Source organism: Mobula hypostoma, chromosome 3 (genome assembly GCF_963921235.1).
Source record: "Mobula hypostoma chromosome 3, sMobHyp1.1, whole genome shotgun sequence".
NCBI lineage: Eukaryota > Metazoa > Chordata > Chondrichthyes > Myliobatiformes > Myliobatidae > Mobula > Mobula hypostoma.
This window is the reverse complement of record NC_086099.1, coordinates 139,225,291-139,248,867: the sequence shown is the minus strand read 5'-3', so window position 1 is coordinate 139,248,867 and position 23,577 is coordinate 139,225,291. Positions and strand designations below refer to the sequence as shown.

At 39.5% G+C, this 23,577-nt stretch overlaps 1 protein-coding gene across 1 annotated transcript in view; it reads left to right on the top strand.

Annotated features, from left to right (window-relative positions):
• scin (scinderin) overlaps positions 1-23,577 on the top strand; it is a 205,283-nt gene that overhangs the window by 168,731 nt on the left and 12,975 nt on the right. The window contains exons 10-13 of the mRNA XM_063043782.1: positions 10,655-10,745; positions 15,289-15,459; positions 18,963-19,137; positions 19,269-19,390. Of these exons, the coding sequence (XP_062899852.1) occupies positions 10,655-10,745; positions 15,289-15,459; positions 18,963-19,137; positions 19,269-19,390 (559 nt within the window). The remainder of the gene's footprint in view (positions 1-10,654; positions 10,746-15,288; positions 15,460-18,962; positions 19,138-19,268; positions 19,391-23,577) is intronic.

Sequence of the window (23,577 nt, the reverse complement as noted above, 5' to 3'; positions counted from 1 at the left end):
TATGAGGGATAGAATGGCCTACTCTGAAAATACCTTTGAAATCAATTCATGATGAGAATCAAATAAAAATGGAGGCAGAATATGACATACTATCACTACAATGCAACACCCTTAGTATGACCAGTTAGGGTTGCGTCTCTGGTAAATGTAAATACTTCAGAGCTAATTGATAAAGTGCACTGATTAGACCTTAAATTTGGTCTGAAGCAAGTCTAAGCTTCCTGACTATGCAGCCTTACAGGTTTGTTCCGGACAAGTTCCCTGATTAACAAGCAATCCAGAGACCTCTGCAGCCATCACACTGGACTTGTTTGTCTCTATGGAACACAGTAGAGCATGTCTACTTCTCCTGGTTACAGAAGAATAATTAAAGGCAAAAACACAAGAAATTTATCAGATGCTGGAAATCAGAGTATCATGCAAGGCAGCATCTATGGAAAGAAATAATGAGTCAATGTTTAATAATTATTAAATAATTAAATGATTAAATGAATGAATTATTAATGAATACATAAGGTCACTTTAGACAGTTACCTCAGCTGTATCCTAAAATGACATTCAGGACCAACGTAAATTGTTGAACTGCATTGTGAAATTTAAAATTTAGTGATATGTTTGTTGGTAGATTGATTATCTACTGCAGGTTACTTGTGTGTTGGATGGTAGGAAAATCACAAAGATATTAATGAACACGTAAGTGAGAGTATTGTTGCACAGAAATAAATGGGATTGCTCTGAAAGCTTGATTAAACTTAATGGATGAAGTGGCCTTCTTTTAACTGGTGTTACAAAATGAGGAATAACCTGAGAAATTAAGCAATCACTTTAGCAAAATAATGACTGGCCTTTCTGAATATGGTATATAGCAGATTGAGAACAACTATTTCATGGATGGTATTGCCACGTGCCAAAAGAAATCATCCTTAAATCTTTGATTGTATAATGCTGCTGAGCTACATCCTAGATGCACTGGAACACATTATCAGTGATGTAACCAGGAGTCATTGTGAGTTTCTGGTCTTTCAACATCACTCTCACCTAGGCGACCCAGCCAAGGTTGATCAGGCCCTGGCTTGTGTCTCCATAGCATTGGTCCAAAGGTCAGACCAGATGATCCATAGCCATCTGAAGGCTTGCCTCTGTGATGTTGCTGATGACTCTTCTCTTTGCAGCCTCTGTAATGCTAAGGAGAAGGTAGGTTCTGCGCACAGTGAGCAGCCAGCAAAACCTCTACAGCCCACCCCAAGGACTCTCATTGTGCCCTCCACCCCTGTATGTGGCACTGCTCTACCCGATCCTGGTATTTGGCTTTTTTGTGCCCAAAATGCCTCCTCAATCAGAAAATATCACAGTGAGAAAAGGGCAACTGCAAGCACTAAAAATCTGAAATAAAAACAGAAAATGCAAGAAACGTTCAGCTGATCAGGCAGTGTCTTTGACCTGATAAATTAGTTCTGTTACTCTTTGCAAAGACGCTGCTTGACCTGCTGTGGAAAGAGATCCTTTGCTTATAGATTACTATCAGATTGATTAGAGTGGCAGTGTATTTGTCATTGTAAATGAGACAACCAGAAATTCCTATTGTTGAAAAACAGAATCAGAATCAGGTTTACTATCACTGGCATATGTCATGAAATTTGTTATTTTGCAACACCAGTGCTTTGCAATATATAATAATAGCAACTATAAATTACAATAAGGATATGTAAAAATAAATATGTAGTGCAATACAAACACGAGAAAAACTACTGAGGTAGTGTTCAAGAGTTCAGGGTCTGTCCAGAAATCCAATGGCAGAGGGAAAGAAGCTGTTCCTGAATCATTGAGTGTGTGTCTTCAGGTGCTTGTACTTCCTCCTTGACGACAGCAATGAGAAGAGGGCATGTCCTGGGTGATGGGGGTCCTTATTGATGGATACCGCCTTTTTGAGGCACTGCCTTTTGAAGGTTTCCTGGATGCTAAGGAGGCTTGTGCCCATGATGGAGCTGCTGAGTTTACAACCCTCTGCAGCTTTTTCCAGTCCAGTGAAGTGGCCCCTCCATACCAGACGGTGATGCAGCCATTTAGAATGCTCTCCACAGTACATCTGTAAAAATTTGCAAATGCCTTTGGTGACATATCAGTTCTCCTCGAGTTCCTAATGAAATATAGCTGCTGTCGTGCCTTCTGTATAATTGCATCAATATGTTCGGCCCAGGATAGATCCTCAGAGATGTTGAAACACAGGAACTTGAAACTGTTCACCCTTTCTTGTGGTAGAGTCATCACAAGTTATGTTGCAACAGTGTCATTAAATTATAATTGCTGATAAGTTGTCATATTGAAGGCATGAAAGCATTGCGGTGTCAGCGCCTAATGTTGTACAGCTGTGCTATTGATATTTGATTTAAGTAGGACTGTTTTCTTTGAAGTGCTGACTGGAGGCTAGGTTGTTCTGGGAATGCTTTGATAATAGTTCATAGTGAAATGAAGAATATAAACATGAGATTAGAAAAAGATCAACCCCTAACACAGATCAAGAATAACTAGGGCAGATATGGACAAGAGTTGTAATACAAGTCTCCATAATGAGGGTTAAATTAGCAAGCACCAAATTCTCTATAATACAAGACCAATAATCTTGAGTGGGATAATGAGGAACAAACGTCCTTCAAATTTGAAGGTAGAAAAAATCCCAGAAAAGCGAAGCTGGCATTGAAAAATGAACAGATTTCTGTCAGATCCTATGTAATGCATAAACTTTCAGGGAAAATAGCCTGACACACAAGCAAGTGTGTTCAGTTACTGGACACTGGTTTTCTAGGAAATACTTCACCTTTGCCTTCATATCACATGATTTATTCAAATTGTTCTATATTTTTAATTTAATGATACTTTTGGATTGTATAGTGTGAAAGGTTAGTTTACTTGTCGGTCAAAAGCCCCTTCTCCAGTGCCAGTCATCAATTGGCCCACTTGAAGGACGCAGCAGCTCATTCCCGTTGGTTATCTTGTGTGTCACGGCACTGGTGTCCAGTTTAAGGCACCTCAGGGCTTTCCTTTGTTGCTGGGCACCTATCATCATACTGAGATCCTGAGCAGTGCTGAAGAACCACTGAGAAAGTATACTGCAGTTGTATGAGGGCCCACGCACACTCTTGGCCAAGTATCTGTTTATTGTTTAGTTTTGAAGTTGCGTATCTTCGGGATACTTAATCAGGTAACTGTTGAGTTTGAAGTGTTACTGAATGATTAGTAATGTAGTTTGTGTAACTTAGGATGGCTTAGATGTTTGCTGGAATATTTCACTGTTTGTAAATAAATGATTAATGTGCTTATTCATAATCAGTGTCTTCTCTCTCCCTTACCAAACCTGTGAACCTGCTTCATCATAACAGATTGATAAATGTATCATCTGCAGCTGACTTGATTGAGAGAGATGTGAGGCAGTGCAGAAGTGAGAACAGATCACAACACTTGTTTTCTGGGCGACTACACCGGGTTAGCTGAGTGTGGCCAGGTTCAGAGTGGAATGGAGACGCAGCAGATGCTGGAATCTGGAGCAACACACAAAAAGCTGGATGATCACAGTGGGTCAGGCAGCATCTATGGAGGAAAATAGTCAATATTTGAATCTGGACTCTTGGCCATGTTGGATCAGCAGGAATGATCTAACTTGGCCAAGTGTTCCCCAATAAGAGAGAGGAAATTTCAACCTAGGGCCCCTTTCTTGATATTTCTGTGGAAAGTATGTGTATGAAGTGAAGGCAGGAAAGGACTCAAGTTTCACAGCCTCATGGTTGAAAAGTCTCCTCATGCTCAGAGAAGAAGAATTACTTTGTTTTTGCGTGGACGGCCTCGTGGGACATCAGGGCAAAAGTGGGCTAGGAAAAGAGATAACGCTGGGGGTAAATGAAACAGGGAAGGGGCCTTGGATGGAGTTTAAATGACAAGGCCTAATTGGTATCTTAACAGTTAGGTCATGTGAGTTGAAGAACAGGTGGCTTAATGTCTCCTACCCCCTCAAGCTGTTTCATGGTAAATTATGGATAGGTGAATACATTGACACCTGTTGTGGTGGGAAGGGGAATAGGGGCTTTTTCAAGCTAATTTAAACTAGGTAACCTTTGGTGCATTCCACTAAGTTGATACTTTAAATATAAATGCATGCTCAGTATAGTGTAGGACCCTGACTTCAACAGTTCTATGGGTGGGTGAAAACGTTCTGCACCATGTAAAAGCACTTTGAAATTGCAGCAGAATAAGCAAGTATTCCCTTAATGTCCATGCCAGATATTGTATGAAAACACAATGTAGGTGTAATGCAACATTTATATCACACGATGAGAATATAGTGAATGAATTCATTTCACACTGAATTCATCTCGTGCTTATAATTGCTGCAAATTTAACTGAAAATAAACGATAAATGTTCTGGTTTGGGTTTCCAGAGGTCTGATGCAAAATGTTGCAGCTTCCATTTTTGGCAGTCCAAACTGCAGAGGCTGATGATAATGCATTTTGTCAGTTTTCAGTGAGGCTACCAGATGGAATACGTCTTCCTTGGGGCAAGAAGACTCTGACTTTGTCTGTCATGCTTACTACAAGTGATCTTATGACAGAGAGTGGAGAAATGAACAGCATGGACCACTTTCAACATTTGACATCTGCCAAACCTCTAAGCACTTAACTGATAGCAAAGGAAATAAAAACACACTCATAAAAAATAGATGCAGAGTCGAATAAAGAAATTCAGCAGTTTAATAGATGATAGAATAAATAAAAATAGAAACATTTTTTCAAACTTCCAAAGAAATAGATTGCAGCTTTGCAATTAAAAAAAATATTAATACATATTGAGTTTATACAAAGAAAAGGTCCTAAGTGAAGAGTTTCTAATTAAGTTTTAGCTTTCATCTCTGCCTTCAAGTATTGTTGGTGTGGCAGAATTAAATTAATTCAACAGGATATTTAAACCATTGGGCAAATCCAATTTATTTTCTTCAATTATATGGCTCATTGCATGAGATCTCAGCTTAAGTATCTTGCCTCAATCATCTGAAATTTTGCCTCTTAAATATTGGGTTTCTATTACATTAATTTTAGATAGATATGCATTTAAGCACCTGTGCAAACATATTAAACAGATATTTATAAGTATTTCTACATCTCCCTCACCTCCGGTTTGAGGATTCTTGTTCTTTATTACAGCTTCATTTATTAAATACTTTGCAAATTTAAAGATTTATTAAATGTAGTGACTTCAATGTGACAAATTCACTTTAAATTCTGCTTTTCTCAAGTCATATATTTATATCTACTGAGCTTGAATGTTGCATGTCCACGAAGGTGTCAGTTTGTTAATAGGATTACTGAATTTGTGTATAGTTGCTCCATGTTGACCAAGTCTTATATGGTTAAAGCACTCGGATTTAATTGTTCTGAATTGTTTTCTATGGAAAAGTGGAAACTATCTGATTCATCAGAGAAGGCTTCATAATGGTTAACTCAGTAATCTGTTCCTTGGAGTCTCAGGCCTAGATTATTTGGCATAAATTACAATCCTGAGTTTGAATGGTGAGTCTTGAGAAGGTCCCATCAGGCTTTCAGGCTTATGTTCAATGAGATATTAAAACAGTGCAGAACATTTAAAACTAAAGTTCAAATATTTAAAAAAAAATTAAAAGCAAGTTTGAATTATTTCTAAAATTGGCACAAATAATTGTATACTTGAGTAGGTATCCAAAATCATCTGGACAGAGTGTTTTAAGGAGAGCTTTTGACAGTAATGCAGAATTCAGTGAAGTAAATCTGACCCTAAAGTTCATGAATAAAGCCATTCAAGCTTCCTTAACTTTTGCGTAAAATATTAATATAATGAAATATTAAATTAACAAAATATAAACTGTTGAAATCTAACACACAAACTCCTCTTGGAGTTGTTTTCAAGGTGTTAGCTGTTCTGGTGTTGTGTTACACTTCCTGCTGATCCTTGAAATGGGTATCACAGAATATGCAAACAATTTAGTGGTGAGGAGGTGTGTACCACCACCCACATGCGGATTGAATTCACCTTGCACCACTTTAGTTGGAGTTTATTGTTCCAAAGTAAGTTTAGGGGGCTGGGCTTTGCAGCTGTTCATGTATTGTGCAGTAGGCCCTGGCATATTTTTGAAGATCAGCCTAATTTACATTTGTTTGATAGTCCCCTGCTTCCTTTAGAGCAGGGGTTCCCACCCAAGGGTCCATAGACCCTTGCTTAATGGTGGGGGTCTGTGGCACAAAAATGGTTGGGAACCCCTGCTTTAGAAAGTCCACCTCGAAGAATCAGAGGGAGCGAATGGACCAGAGTTGGTCTCAGAAGGTTGCCATATTGTTTATGTGGCAGTGTGTCTCATTAAGTTATGACCATTTCATTGCTATAGCAACCCTGCAAGGTAAAATCCTCAGTGGCACAGACTACTGTCGGTCACAAATCTGTCAGCTGATACAACCCTTTAAAATGTGTGTTGTGTGAGTACACATACCCAGGTTTAGTTAGTCAAATTCCTATCTCTTCAGGTAGAAAGCTCAGAATTCCTCAGAGAACTAAAGGAACATATTGCATTGCAATAATAGCACTACAAAACTAATCTGGTTCCTGTCCATAATCAATGGTTTTGTTTAGTACTGAGTCGTAAGTGACATCAGCTACTCTTTTCTCACTGAGATAGCATTCCCTGAGAGAAATGGCAGTGTGTAGCCATTCATTGTGAAACCTACATGAAGTATTACTAAATAGTTCAGTCAAACAACTTTGTATATGACAGAGCTTGCGCAGTGACTAAATATTTATCAGTTTAATGTCGCATGTACAGCTTTGTTACTGATCAAGATAAATCTTTATTGCCGTGTGCTTATAAATAGCTCAGAAAAGAGTTTCATAAAGCCCTTTTCCATGCTAAGGGAATATTGTAAATATCCTCCTGTCATGTCAAAAACCACACCATCACAGACAGCGTTAGTTTTACAGATAAATCTCCACAGGGGACCAGTCCGAGAGCAGTACAAATCCCAGGATGAACAATGTGGGAGATACGCAGCCCTCCTTGAGTCACAGAGGGATCTTGTGATCCAAGACCATAGTTCCCTGAAAGTGGCTGTGGGATTGATAGGATGGTAAAAGTGGTGTATTTTATGCTTGTCTTTATTAGTCAGGGCACTGAATTCAAGAGTCAGGAAGTTAAAGGCCTAAGCTCGAGTTAGGCCACATCTGGGGTCTCCCATTCAATTCTGAACACCATATTATTAGAAGGATGCGAAAGTGTTGGAGAGGATGCGGAAGAGGTTTACCTGGATTAGAGGGCATGTGCTATGAGCAGATGTCCTTGATTAGGTTCTTGATTGGACATGGCATCAAAGGTTAGGGAGAAGGCCGGGAACTGGGGTTGAAGAGGATATTAAAAAGGTTCAGCCAGGATTGAATAGCCGAGCAGACTCGATGGGCCAGATGGCCTAATTCTGCACCTATGCCCTTATGGTCTTATGCTGGACAAACTTCGGTTATTTTCTCTGGACTGGCAAAGGCTGAAGAGAAACCTGAGAGAAGTTTATCAGATTATGAGGGGGATAGATAGTGTAGACAGCTGATATCTTTATCCCAGGGTTTAAGTGTCTAACGGAAGGCATGCACTTTAGACGAGAGGGGGTAAGGTCAAAGGAGATGTGTGAGGCAAGTTTTTTACAGCGAGTGGCAAGTTACTATAATGCGCTGCCAGGGAAGTGGTGGAGGCAAATGTAATAGAGCCATTCAAAATTCTCTTAGATAGAGAAACGAATTGGCATTCAGGATGAACGAGTAAATTGGATTTGACATTGGCTTCAGAGGAGAAGCCAGAGGGTGGTAGCAGATGGTTGCCTCTCTGACCGGAGGCCTATGCCAAAGGATTAGGACTGGGTCCATTGTTGTTTGTCATCTATGTCAGTGATGTGGATGATAATGTGGTAACTGGATCAGCAAATTTATGGATAACTCCAAGATTCCGGGCGTAGTGCACAGCGAGGAAGGCTGTCAAAGCTTACAGTGGAATCTGGATCAGCTGGAAAAGTGGGCTGATGAAATGGCAGATGGAACTTAATGCAGACAAGTATGAGCTGGTGCACTTTGGGAGGACAGACCAGGGTAGACTTTCATAATGAATGGTAGAGCACTAAGGAGTGAAGTAGAACAGAGAGATCTGGGATGTCACAGGTAGATAGGTCGTAAAGAAAGCTTTTGGCAAATTGACCTTCATAAATCAGAACATTCAGTACAGGAGTTGGGATGTTATATTGAAGTTGAATAAGATATTGGTGAGGCCTAATTTGGTGTATTGTGTGGAGTCTGATCACCTACCTACAGGAAAGATATCAATAAGATTAAAAGAGTACAGAGAACATCTACAAGGATGTTGTTGGACCTAAGGACTTGAACAGATAAGGACTTTATTCCCTGGAGCATATGAGAATGAGGGGAGATTTGGTAGAGGAATACAAAATTATGTGGGATATTGATTGGGTATATGCAAGCAGGCTTTTTCTGCTGAAGTTGGGTGAGATGAGCACTAGAGGCCATAGGTTTAAGGTGAAAGGTGAAATTTTTAAGTGGAACCTGAGAGAGAACTTCTTCACTCAGAGGATGGCAAGAGTGTGGAACGAGCTGCAGGTTCAATTTCAACATTTAAGAGAAATTTGGATAAGTACCTGGATGGGGGTTTATGGGGGTGGGGGACTATGTGTCAGATGTGGGTCGATGAGACGAGACAGAGTAACAGTTCGGCATAGACTAAATGGGTTGATAGGGTTGTTTTTGTTCTGCAGTGCTCTGTGACTGTGAATATGCAGAGAATAGAATGCTGCAGCCATTGTGTAGGCAGAAGGAATTATTTTGATTAGGCACTTAATTACAAGGTCATTTAGTTCATCACAACTTTGTGGGACAAAGGGCCCGTTCCTTGTTCTACGTCCTTGAACTTGGCCATTTAGTTCCTCGTCTATTTCTGCATTAGTGGCTGATCTGTGACCTAAGCTGTTATCATCATTTCACATAATGCATGTTAAAAATATATGACTAATTATTTAATTAAAAATACTCTATGCAATGGCTTATTTCATGTTACAGGTACTGAGCTGATCAAGTTTAAATTTTACTGATTATTCTTCCTGTCACCAATTGTGAATATGTTTGCATGTTTCCTATAAGCGACTTGAGTGTTCAAACGTAACCTATAAATGAGGCACAGCATGATATCCAGACTTTGTTACTCAAATTAAATCCAATGTATTGTGAAATGTGTCAGTGAACTGGCCACTCAGTATGGATTCTACATATTAGAATATTTTAATTTTCCCAACTCAATTTTGGCTCTTTTTTTTTTGCATTACATCCTATTGATTCTTGATTAGAGACGATCCTAGTTTTACACTTAAGTCTATTCTCATCTTTACACGTCATTAGTGTGCACATATGCTGTGGTCTATTGTATGTGCTTAACAGCGGTATTCAAAAATTTCTTTGAAAGGTCAATAATATCCAAATTTCTAAGATAGAAATGAACAAAACGTAAGTAATTTTATCCAGGAATATTTTAATCAAAACTGATGCTGACTTGTCTCAGTGAGAAAGGTACTGTAGCAGCAAAACCAAAACAAAATAATTGCCACTGCCTGAGACTCTGCAGAGTTGTTTCACATTGCATGACGTGCCCCTAGCTCCAATGATTGCTCCAAAAGTCGAATGCTTTATTCCATCCCTTAATATCAATTAGCAAACATATAATCTTGAAGTGATGAACTTAAGCTTACCCGAGTGTAAGCTAAGCAGTATTCAGCGATATTCAGTGGTCAGCAAAAGAGATGACCTCCACTGGTCCCAAGCTACAAAGTGCCATGAAATAAGCAAGAATATGCAACTCCTTCCCTTTGCTTTTACCACTACCCCACTCATGTGACTACTTACTATAATAAACAGAATAAATGTGCAACACAGAATGCAAAGATACTTGGCTCCTACAGGTGTTGAGAACTGAGATCCCGTAATTGTATCCTGTGATCCCACCTTTACCCAACTGACAAACTAGATACGATAATAAGAGTGTGCAATTGCTAACTTATCACATCAAAGCTTCAAAGTATAATAATGACTTTATTTTACTTTTACTTATAAAATCAACTTTACATCCCACAATAAGCAGCATTCTGCTTTACTTTAAAACTGGTCTTCAAGAAGGAATACAATTTATAAAGCCACTGTCTAGATTTTTGCTCTTCTTGACACTAAAGAATTTACAGTATGTCTTACCTTTCCTCTCTATCCTCAAATTTTTTCTTGGTGTGCTGATATCAGAAGCTACTGTTGCCAAAAATCCTAAGGAATCGGTTCATTCATGCATCAACACAGCCAGGATAATTTTGACTATGGATGGTGAAGGCATCTCTCATAATTTTTGTTGACTTCAATGGAAATTAAAATTGGGAAAGATCTATAGTGAACAGATTGCTTGAATCACACTATAGTTATAACCTACAAAATATTAGCAGCATCAGGCCAGTGGATAAGCAGTAACCTGTAGGCTGAGCAACTGTTCCCTCCAGACTGTTATCAATTTAATTTTAGATCTTTTTTCACTCATAATAATATCAACTTGATTTATTTTAGGCAAGGATCCAGTGCGACATTAGATGAACTCACCATGTCGGCATTCCTCACAGTCGATCTCGACCGGTCACTTGGTGGGAGAGCTGTTCAAGTAAGTTTTTAAGCAAATGATAGAATTAAGACTATAAGACATAGGAGCATCAATTAGCTCCACCATTTGTTCATGACTGACTTAATTTCCCTCTCAACCTCATTCTCCTGCCTTCTCCCTGTAACCCTTCACACCCTTACTATTCAAGAACCTATCAACCTCCACTTTAAATATACCCAGTGGCTTGGTCTCCGCAGTCGACGATGAAAATGAATTCCACAGATTTGCCACTCTCTGGCTATCACAACTGTATCACTAGCTGCTCCTGTCTTTATAACACATTGTGTTAATACATACCAACAATGCACAGGCTGTTTTGCATGATTTTAAATTTCATGTCTCTAAAAAGGAATCCTATGCCTAGGAAATCTAACACATGATGGCAGTTTGCATTAAAGTTTCACTGGAAACCTCATCTTAACTCTGCGTCTGAAACTTTCTGCCATCAGTTGCAAAGTTGTCACATTTCCTTATGGTGGTTATGCACAAAGCGGCTGCTGGACATAAATGGTATATCATGAGGTACTAGAGGGTTAACATTATTTATCTGATGTTTTTACCATAATTCACAATCAGCACTGACTTCAAATGCAGTTCTTTATTGATTACCTGTTTCTACCTTACTTAAAAGGCCTATTGTGACTTGTACAGATGCCCCTGCAACTCTGTCAAGCCACGCTCTCTCCCAGTGTCCTCCACAACCACTCTTCAAGGGGGGAGCTCTCTTCAAACCACTACTAACCTACCAGATTCCACTACATCCATCACTTCACTGTCCCTATCCCTAAACATTCTGTAAACCTCTCAGAATTCTTCTTGGTCCTCTTCAAACCTTCGGCCAATTACAAAATCATCTGCTACAGCTCCTAACCTTCTTTGACCACTACCCTCTCCCCAACAGTCTACTCCCTGGCCCACCTCAACTTTCTCACAACCAAGGCATTCCACAATACTCTGTCCTCCCCAGTTACTGTGTTCCCATCACTTTCAGCATAGCTACTCTCTGACCATCCTCTGCCATGATAAGGAGATCAAGGAAGCAAAAGCTTGTGCTTAATTTCTGTGAGAAAATTTGATGAAAAGCAGGATTTATTGCTTTGGTCACATACTGTGTTGGGTGTTTGCAGCCACAAACCAAACAGTCACGAGCTTTCCACAGTGTATATATCAAATAATAGAATCACAAAAGGAAACAATTTCCAGCTTCCAAACTTTACGTTTAATGAGGCGATGGAACTTCAAAATAGAAGGAGAGTGGAACCAACAGCTATTCTATTTTAAAATGTGAATCAATATCAAGATTACTAGCAAACTATTTTTATATCATAAATATGAAATAAATTGCAGCAATTACTAGGAAATAAACTATGATTACCTGATGCTTACATGAACTTATTACTTTAAAAGCAGATTAGAATCAGGTCATTATTAGGTTTCCTATACTTGGGAGAGGTCATTATAAGTATACTGCATAAAAATCAATGTTGCTTAGGAAGACTACTGCAACAAGTTCAGCTCACTGCTTTGTAATTACACTCTCTGAAATTCCAGCAACATGCTTCACTAAGGACATGATGTGCAGATGCTATAATTGATAGTTTTACAACATTTAACATGAAAAAAGGGTTTTATTTTAAATTTCATAGCCTCTTCAAAATGTCAAGATTTTTTATTTTGTGATTGCACACCATAATGGGTGGAGAGCCTGGGGCTGTTCAATATGTAAGGAAAAGAAGGCCGTTAATTTTAAAGGAACAATTGGAATTTCAAGTAATGAAATTTAGCAATTCTATGCAGTGAATCCTGCTGTTTGTCCATAGTTACTGGGCTAATCAGGTAGTCATCATTCTGGTTATGCAACTGAAATATAGAGCCACAAATGATCAGTGCTTGTACTAATGTTAGAATTTTACCTATTTAGAATTAGTGAATAATTATAGCACATAAGGAGGCCATGGAGTGCATGTTTGCTCCCTGTAGCAATCACATTCTCCACTCTTTCCTCATGACACTGCAAGATCTTTTGTTTTAAGGATCATTACAGTTCCCTTTATAAACAGTGATCATCTCCATTTCCAATACTTCTGCAGACAGTGAGATCCAGATCATAACTAGCTGGTGAATGGCCTGGACAGCTTTCTAGCATCCTTTCAAGGACCATCGAAAGCTGTTCAACAAACCAACACCAGTGCAGCTCATCCTTATTTGATGAGTATGGACCAGGAGTACATCTCCTCCTGGCTCGCAAAGAAGTTCTTGGAAACGTCCATTTCAGGATCATCTTCCTTTTCTCCAACTTACTGCCAAGTTAGACAGGTCCTTACCCAGCTAGAAACAGTGGGCTGTGGTATTATACACACATAGTACCCCTGGTTCGCCAGCTGGATAGAAATAAGGGGGAAAGCTTTAATCGCTCAGGCCTTCTGTCACCAAGGACATGGATCCAATCCACATACTATCCCACACATTTGCTGCACGTGCTTGAAATCTGCCAAATAATCTGTTAGTTTTTGTTAAAACCAGTTATGTGGCAACTATATAGATTATTTTCCTGTTTGGTGCCTTGCCGGCCATAACCTGCAAACAACTTGAAAAGCTAAACAATTAACATCTAAGATGCAGCAAAGCAGCAGAAGAGAATTCATTTAGGAATCCTCATCTTGGAAAACTAAATCATCGCTATTGTTATTTAGAATATTAAAACCAAAAATAAATTTCAGACTGAATATTCTTTGCAACAGTGTCCTAATAGCGCTGTAGGTTAGAATGTTTTTCAATCAGGTATTTGCTTTGACAAGTGCACCATTCATTAGGCTCCATCAGGAGGCTACCAGTCTTTCATTGACTATGTCCCACCCTTCCAACAACATCCTTCCCTTGTGCCCCAAAAATAGATGATCTTTCATTTCACTCCTTTCCTGTTCCACTCCACTTATGCACATTATGTTGAATGCAGTAACGGTGCAGTAGGCTTTCGTTTTTGTAGCCTAACAAATTGCAGAGTGGTTCCATTTTGTGGTGACTGAAAGTAATAAAATTATGAAACAAAGCAAATCCTTGTCTTTGATTCAAATTAAGTGACACTCTGGCTGGGCATGGCTCAGTTCAGTTTGGATTGCTTATTCATTCCTAATACTGAACCTATTCATCATTCCATTTTAATTATGCCGCTAGTGACTTTCTCCAGTGAATCTGGTGTAAATTACTCTTTATTCTTTGTTACAGCTGCTTAGTGGCAATGTTCATGATAGATTTTAATGAAAAGATAATTATAAATATACTCCTAATAATTTGGAACACTGATGCTTTGACACTAATCTTTTCCTCCAGTTGAATCAATATCCAGTATTACTATTGATTACAAAGGTAAAATTTATTCAGCGTATATCCTACAACCTTATAATTTTAATTACAGGAATATAGATTTTGCAGTTTGCTTTTCTATCTAACATATTCAAATAAACTCATTGGCTGGAGGTATGATGACATCTTTCTCATTTCCCTCAAGTTAGTTAATTTTCACATAGGAACAATTAACCAGCTGCTTGTGTTGCCATTTCTTTATCTATAATTTCATTGATTTAGCCTCCATAAAACTTTGGGAACAATCGCCCTTGAGATGCTTCCAGTTTTGTTTAAAGGCATTAAATTCCTCATTGACCGTAGAGCACTGTGGACTAACTACCCTCGTGTAAACATATCAAAAAGTATCATAATTCAAGACTGCTGCTGTTTCTTTTGACACTTCCATCACTCAGGATAATCTATTAGTTGATAAAATATAATTCAAACCAAATAACCTATTTCAAAATAACAGATCTTATTTGGCCTTATCCAAATTCTAATCTATTGGTTTTGCTTTGAAAATAAGTTTGGATCTGGCGCTAACTTTTGCAAAGTCGATGGATAGGTGAAGAATTTATGCTTGTCCTGAAATAATGAGTAAAATTTGTCCAGAGTAATGAATGTAAATATGTACAACAAAGTGTCAGCTGATGTTTTAGGTTATGTGTGCATTGTAGCTTAATCACAGTTTTGATGAGGAAAAACTACAGCTGTTTTTGTACAGAAATAACTTCAATGTAGTTGCTACAGAATTTCCAGCTGGTGGGGTGGAGACACATCTCTACCAAAGGAGATGTAAGGTGCTCCTTCCCTCTGCTAGCCTGCAGGTGATATCCTCAGCCAAGGTGTAGCACCTGCTTAGCTCTGCGATCAGATTCATGTAAAACCATGGGAGCAGGTGATGGATGGTAATATGAGCAGCTGGTCCTGGTTAGGTGACCACTGACACCAGGCAGACAATCTCCGAAGAGTATTGATAACGGCTGGGGTCACTCGTCTTTTAAAGACACTGCCCAGAAGAAGGCAATGGCAAACCACTTCAGTAGAAAACTGTGCCGAGAGCAATCATGCTCATGGAAAGACCATAATCACTTATATCATATGACAGAGCACATAATGGTGATGATGATGACAGTACTTCAAAATATAACATTCATCAATCTGGCTTACAGTACCCTTTGTTTTCATTCATCTAAAGGTTCGCGTGGCCCAAGGAAAGGAGCCTTCTCATTTGCTGAGTTTGTTTAAAGACAAGCCACTGATAATTTATAAAAACGGAACATCACGGAAGGGAGGTCAGACTCCTGCTCCACCGCAGCGTCTTTTCCAAGTCAGAAAGAATCTGGCTACTATAACAAGAATTGTGGAGGTAAGGTTAATTTAATGACATGAGAATTAATGGAGAATCTAGAATTTGTGACTTCAATCTGCCAATCTCAGTAATTTGAAAAATGGAAAAACAGATCTCTAAGGTAAAAAGAGAATGTCATGAATTTTGCAGGAAAATATTGGCAAAGTTGTCTGAACTTAGAAAATTTCCCATGTTTCGTGGCAACTTGACATTTCAAATGTGAAATCCTGTAATTTCCTGTCAGGTATTTCCACCGACTTTTCAAGGTTACACACTATATCAGAGGGATAGGAAGGTAGGCAGAGAGGGTGGTGTGGCTCTATTGGTAAAGAATGACATCAAATCAGTAGAAAGATGTGACGTAGGATCTGAAGATGTTGAATCCTTGCAGGTTGAGTTAAGAAACTGCAAGGGTAAAAGGATGTTGATAGCAGTTATAGGCATGCTTCCCATCAGTGGCTGGGAGGTGGACCACAGATTTCAACAGGAAATAGAAAAGCCATGTCAAAAGGGCAAAGTTATGGTAGTCATGAGAGATTTTAACATGCAGGTCGAATGGGAAAATCAGGTTGGTAATGGTTCTCAATAGAGTGAGTTTGTTGAATGCCTAAGAGATGGCTTTTTAGAGCAGTTTGTCATTGAGCCGACTAGGGGATCAGCTATACTGGATTGGGTGTTACGTAATGAACCTGAGGTGATTAGGGAGGTTAAGGTAAAAGAACCCTTAGGAACCAGTGATCACAAAATGATTGAGTTCAACTTGAAATTTGATAGGGACTTAGTAAAGTCTGCCATAGCAGTATTTCAGTGGAGTAAGGGAAATTACAGTGGTATGAGAGAGGAGTTGGCCAAAGTAAATTGGAAGGAGCTGCTGGCAGGGATGTCAGCAGAACAGCAATGGCATGTGTTTCTGGGAAAAATGAGGAAGGTGCAGGACATATGTATTCCAAAAATGAAGGAATGCTCAAATGGTAAAATAGTACAACCATGGCTAACAAGAGAAGTCAAAGCTATTTAAAAGCAAGAGAAAGGGCATACAACAAAACAAAAATTAGTGGGAAAATAAAGGACTGCGAAGTTCTTAAAAACCTACAGAGAGCAACTAAAAAAATCATTAGAAGGGAAAAGATGAAATGTGAAAGCAAGCTAGCAAATAATATCAAAGTGGATAGTAAAAGTTTTTTTCAAATACATTAAAAATAAAAGAAAAATGAGAGTGGATATAGGACCATTAGAAAATGAGGCAGGAGAAATAATAACTGGGGACAAGGAGATGGCAGATGAACTAAATGAGTATTTTGCATCAGTCTTCACTGTGGAAGACACTAGCAGTATGCCTGATGTTGTAGTGTGTGAAGGAAGAGAAGTGGGTGCAGTTACTGTTACAAGAGAGAAGGTGCTCAAAAAGCTGAAAGACCTAAAGGTACATAAGTCACCCGGACCAGATGAGCTGCACCCTAGGGTTCAACAGGTAGCATTAGAGATTGTGGTGGCATTAGAAATGATCTTTCAAAAATCATTGAACTCTGGAATGGTGCCAGAGGACTGGAAAATTGCAAATGTCACTTCACTCTTTAAGAAAGGAGGAAGGCTGCAGAAAGGAATTATAGACCAGTTAGCCTGACCTCAGTGGTTGGGAAGATGTTAAAGTAAATTGTTAATTATGAGGTGATGGATTATTTGGTGACAAAGGACAAGATAGTACAAAATCTGCATGGTTTCCTTCAGGGAAAATCCTGCCTGATGAACCTGCTGGAATTCTTTGAGGAGATTACAAGTAGGATAGATAAAGGGGATGCAGTGGATGTTGTATATTTGTACTTTCAGAAGGCCTTTGACGAGGTGCCACACATGATGCTGCTTACCAAGTTAAGAGCCCATGGTATTACAGGAAAATTATTAACATAGTTAGAGCATTGGCTGATTGGTAAGAGGTAGTGAGTGGGAATAAAAGGATCCTTTTCTGGTTGACTGCCAGTGACTAGTGGTGTCTCGCGGGGGTCAGTGTTGGGAACACTTATTTTTATGCTGTATATAAATGATTTGGATGATGGAATAGATGGCTTTGTTGCCAAGTTTGTGAAAGATACGAAGATTGGTGGAGGGGCAGGTAGTGTTGAGGAAACAGGTAGGATGCAGAAGGACTTTGACAGATTAGGAGAATAGGCAAGAAAGTGGCAAATGAAGTACAATGTTGTAAAATGCATGGTTGTGCACTTTGGTAGTAGAAATAAATGTGCAGACTGTTTTCTAAATGTGGAGAAAATCCAAAAATCTAAGATGTAAAGGGACTTGGGAGTCCTTGTGCGGAGCACCCAAAAGGTTAACTTACAGATTGAGTCGGTGGTGAGGAAGGCAAGTGCCATGTTAGTATTCATTTCAAGAGGTCTAGAATACAAGAGAAAGGATGTGATGCTGAGGCTTTATAAGGCACTGGTGAGGACTCACCTTGAGCATTGTGAACAGTTTTGGGCCCCTCATCTTAGAAAAGACGTGCTGTCATTGGAGAGGTCCAGAGGAGGTTCATAAGGATGATTTCAGGAATGAAAGGGTTATCATATGAGGTACGTTTGATGGCTCTGGGTCGTGAGGATGAGGAGCGATCTCATTTAAACCTTTCGAATGTTGAAAGGCCTAGACAGAGTAGATATAGAAAGGATGTTTCCGAAAGTGGGAGATTCTAGCACAAGAGGGGTGCCCTTTCAAAACAGATGTGCAGAAATTTCTTTATCCAAAGGGCGGTGAATTTGTGGAATTTATTGCCACATGCAGCTGTGGAGGCCAGGTCATTGCATGTATTTAAGGCAGAGACTGTTAGGTTCTTGATTGGACGTGGCATCAATGGTTACGGGGAGAAGACCGGGATCTGGGGTTGAGGAGGAGAAGGAAAAGGGGTCAGTCAGGATTGAATGGCAGACCATACTTATGACCAGAGTTGATGGAGGGGAGATTGGCTTCCGTGATATGCTGAGTTGTGTCCAAAACAGTTTCTTGGAGTCACAAGCATATCAGATACCATACCAAGCCATGATACATCCAGACTGGATGCTCTCTATGGTGCATCAATAAGATTTGCTAAGTGTTGACAGGTATGTAACAAATTTCTTTTGGCTCTTGAGGAAGCGGAGGCATTGATGAGCATTCTAGGTGTGGTGTCACTGTGGTTGGAAGAAGACAAATATTGGTGATGTTCACTCCTAGGAATTTGAAGCTCTCAGTACTCTCAACTTCAACCAGTACCGTTGATGAAAACAGGAGCATATGCTGCAAACTCCTTCCTGAAGTCAATGAAAAGCTCTTTTGTCTTGCTGATATTGAAGGAAAGGTAGTTGTCATGATATCATGTTACTAGACATTCGATATCTTTCCTGTACTCTGACATATTACCAGGGATAAGCACAGTAAACTAATGCCAATCTCTATTTAAATTACCTTGCTTGTATTGGGCTGTATTTATTTAATAGTAAGCTTGTGAAAGGCAACTGTCTAAAATCTAACTTCGTTTTTTTCTCGATTGTTAGGTTGACTTCGATGCTCGATCCTTAAATTCCAACGATGTTTTCGTACTAAAGTTACCACAGGCTGCTTATCTTTGGGTTGGAAAAGGAGCCGGTAGTGATGAAGAGAAAGGGGCTGAATATTTTACCACAGTGCTGCAGTGCAAGGCAACCAGGGTTACAGAAGGCAAAGAACCTGGTAAGGCTTCCACCAGTACATCAGTATTCTTCTAGCTAAAAATGGGATAGGGTTTGAAGATATTCTAAGGAAAAGTCATAAAGAAAATAAAATTATTTGATTGTATTTTGGAACTTTTTTCTTTTCTATAGATGTATTTTGGAATTCACTTGGTGGAAAGAAAGAGTATCAAACTTCAGCTCTGTTACAAAGTTGTGCAGATGATTTCCAGCCTCGCTTATTTGCTTGCTCAAATAAGACTGGTTGCTTCAATGTAAGTTTTTGTTGTGATAAATTATACAAAGAACACGTATAAATCAAATTGGTTGCCTTTGTAATTCATTGACTGTAATTACATTTTTTTCCCATTTTTTACACTGTCACATTTGCACTCTGATGTTATGTTATTCTGGTGCCTGAAATAGGAAAGAGTTTTATTTACCAAAATCCACAGTTCTGAACATTTAATTTAAAACCAATCACACTCAGTAAACTAGTGTATATGGATGGAAGCCGGTGACGATTCAGTGTTTGGGTGCCCTTCTGGACAATGTCCTTTATGTGAGTAAAATTACTTCAACTCTTCCTGAGTTTAGAGTACAGCATCATATGTTTTCCTCTCAACCAAGTTCCCAATTGTTTATCTAGATATTGGACAGTTAAAATGGAATTTGGTTGCCTAAGAGAGTGATCTGAGAGCAATAAAAATTATCATGCCAAAACGTTAGATTTACAGCATTCTGTTTTTGGGGTGAATCCAGAATCAGAATCAGCTTTAATATCAACAGCATATGTCATGAAATTTGTTGTCTTTATTGCAGTAGTACAATGCAATACATAATAATGGAAAAATGTGAATGAAATATATACATAAAACAAGTAGTGCAAATTTAGACGTAAAAAGTAGTGAGGTAGTGTTCATGGGTTCAATGTCCATTTAGAAATCAACGACAGAGTGAGGAAGTTGTTTGTGAATTATTGAGTGTGTGCCTTCAGGCTTCTGTACTTCCTTCTTGACGGTTGCAATGAGAACAAGGCGTGACCTGGCTGATGGGGGTTCTTGATGCTGGATGCTGACATTTTGAGGCATCACTCCTTGAAGATACTACAGAGGGTAGTGCTCAAGATGGAACTGACTAAGCTTACAACTCTATGCAGCTTATTTTGATCCTGTGCAGTACCCGACCCCCCCATACCAGATGGTAATGGAACCAGTTAGAATGCTCTCCATGGTACACCTGTAGAAATTTGCAAGCACCTTTAATGACATACCAAATCTCCTCAATTTCCTAAAGAAATGTAGCAGCTGTCGTGCCTTCTTCATAGCTACATCGATGTGTTGGGTCCAGGGTAGATCCTCAGAGATAGTGACACCCAGGATTTTAAATTATTCATTCTGCTCTTTATCCCTCTATGAGGACTGATATGTGACCCTTCATCATACCCTTTCTGAACTCCACAACCATCCATCCCTTATATGCATTGAAGGAAATCCTTCCACTGTATGCGTAGAAATCCTACATGTCTCAGCATAAATTAGTTCAGAATGCTTTTGACCACAAAGGAGTCTAAAACTCATTTACCAAACATTGCTGTCATTTTCCTGACTGAACTTCCCCAGTGACTACTGAAATTCCCCAATGTTTAAGATGGGCAGTCTGCCTTTGGGTGCTGCATCTACATATCTAATCATCTGAATGAGGACAACAGTGAAGAAAGACAAAAATTATATGTTCAAAGAAGTTGGTTCTTTTATTATTTGCGTACTTTGTAATGGACTCATACAGCATGAAAATTTCCTTTCAACCCACTGAGTCTGTGCACTAATCCTGGTTTATTAAGTACCCACCTACACTTCTTCCATTATGTGCCGTGTCGTATGACAAAGGAGAGCATGGTCTTCCTTCTCTATGCATGACCATGATTGTTCTTGGCAAATTTTTCTGCAGAAGTGGTTTGCCATGGCCTTCTTCTGGGCAGTGTCTTTAGAAGACTGGTGACCCCAGCTATTACCAATACTCTTCAAAGATTGTCTGCCAGACATCAGGGATCACATAACCAGGACTTGTGATAGGCACCAGCTGCTCATACAGCTTCACGTGACCCTAATCGGGGGTCTAAGCGGGTGCTACACCTTGCCCAAGGGTGAGCTGCAGGCTAGCAGAGGGAAGGAACAACTTACACCTCCTTTGGTGGAGATGTATCTCCACTCTGCCACCTACACTAATCCTCTTTTATTCTACTGGTATTCCTTTCAACTCCTCTTAGATTCTACCATTCAAGAACACATTCAGGACAATTTATAATGGTCAAACAATCTACCATCGGCACCTCTCTGAAATATGATAGGAAGTCAGAGCACCTAGAGGAAACCCACTGTGAGAACACTCAAACTCCATATAGGTGGCACCAGAGTATACAATCGAACCTGATCACTGAAACTGAGAGCAGCACGTCTATTGGATCTTATTATTTAAATCTTCTGTGTTTTTGTTCTTTTTAGATACTTTTGAAATATTTTAATATTTATTTTAAAAGCTTTTATATATTTCTAAATTTAAAAAGATCGAAAAAACTTTGACGTATGACAAGGCTTTTTTGAATTGAATTGACTTTATTACATACATCCTTCACATACATGAGGAGTAAAAATCTTTACATTATGTCTCCATCTAAATGTGCAATGTGCAACTTATAGTAATTTGTAATAAATAAAATGTACAACAGGACAGTCAATATAACACAGAACTATAATTGTACCAGTGTGAATTAATCAGTCTGATGACCTGGTGGAAGAAGCTGTCCCGGAGCCTGTTGGTCCTGGCTTTTATGCTGTGGTAGCAGCTGAAACAGTTTGTGATTGGGGTGACTCGGGTCCCCAATAATCCTTCAGGCCCTTTTTACATACTTGTCTTTGTAAATGTCCTGAACAGTGGAAAGTTCATATCTACAGATACGCTGGGCTGTCCGCACCACTCTCTGCAGAGTCCTGCGATTGAGGGAAGTACAGTTCCCATACCAGGCAGTGATGCAGCCAGTCAGGATGCTCTCAATTGTGTCCCTGTAGAAAGTTCTTAGGATTTGGGGGCCCATACCAAACTTCTTCAACCGTCTGATGTGAAAAGGCGCTGTTAATAACACAGCTTTTTTCACCACACAGCCAGTATATGTAGACCATGTGAGATCCTCGGTGATGTGTATGCCGTGGAACTTAAAGCTGTTCACCCTCTCAACCCCAGATCCATTGATGACAATAGGGGTTAGCCCGTCTCCATTCCTCCTGTAGTCCACAACCAGCTCCTTTGTTTTTGCAGCATTGATGAAGGGGTTGTTTTCTTGACACCACCAACTTCTTCTCTATAGGCTGCCTCGTTACTAATTGAGGTTCGGCCAATCAAGGTAGTATCGTCAGCAAATTTAGTTAGCAGATTGGAGCTATGGGTGGCGACACAGTCAAGGGTATACAGAGAGTAAAGGAGGGGGCTTAGGACACAGCCCTGAGGGGCACCTGTGTTGAGGGTCAAAGGGACTTAGGTGAGAGATCCCACTCTTACCACCTGCCGGTGATCTGACAGGAAGTTCAGGATTCAGCTGCACAAGGTGTGGTGAAGGCCGAGGTCTCTGAGCTTCTTGTCAAGCCTGAGGGCTGAACTGTAGTCAATTAACAGCATTCTCACATAAGCATCCCTCTTCTTCAGGTGTGTAGGAATGGTGTGTAGAGCTGTGGCTATTGCGTCGTCTGTCGATCAGTTGTATTGGTAGGTGAATTGTAGGGGTTCAGTGTGGGTGGCAGCATGCTGCAGATGTAGTCCTTCACCAGCCTCTCAAAGCATTTGCTTATTAATGAGGTGAGTGTGACAGGACGCCAGTCATTCAGACATGTTACCTTGGTCTTTTTGGGTACAGAGACAATTGTGGATATTTTGAAACAGGAGAGCACTCTACACTGGGAGAGGGAGAGATTCTGTCTGCCATGGAAAATTATAGAAGAGAATTGTTTTCCCATTGATCAGGACCTAACTACACAGTTTTAGCAGATCTAGGGCAGCATGGTCAGCTGTAAAAGAGATGATAACTTTAGGGAAATGGGGAAAACACCCAATCAATATGGGTGGAAGACATGGGCCTATATCATTTTCACACTTGGAGAATTTATAATATGTATTTCATTGATGAGCCCATTATTCACAAACATTGTGGAATATGAAAACCTCCAGTGGGACTTCAAGTGGTGCAAAACTACTTAAGGAAAATAGGAGAATACCTGTAATATAAACTGCAGTTCCCTGCCTCATGTTGCCATCAATAGAACACATACAAACATGTAAAAAAAAATTATTGTCAAGGACAACTGTACCTCTTTAGATAAAGTAAAGAGGTGTCCTTTTATCAAAGTAATTCTTTGAGGCCCTTATCTATGTCACATACACTGTGTTTCTGTAAGTCACTCAGAAAAAGACT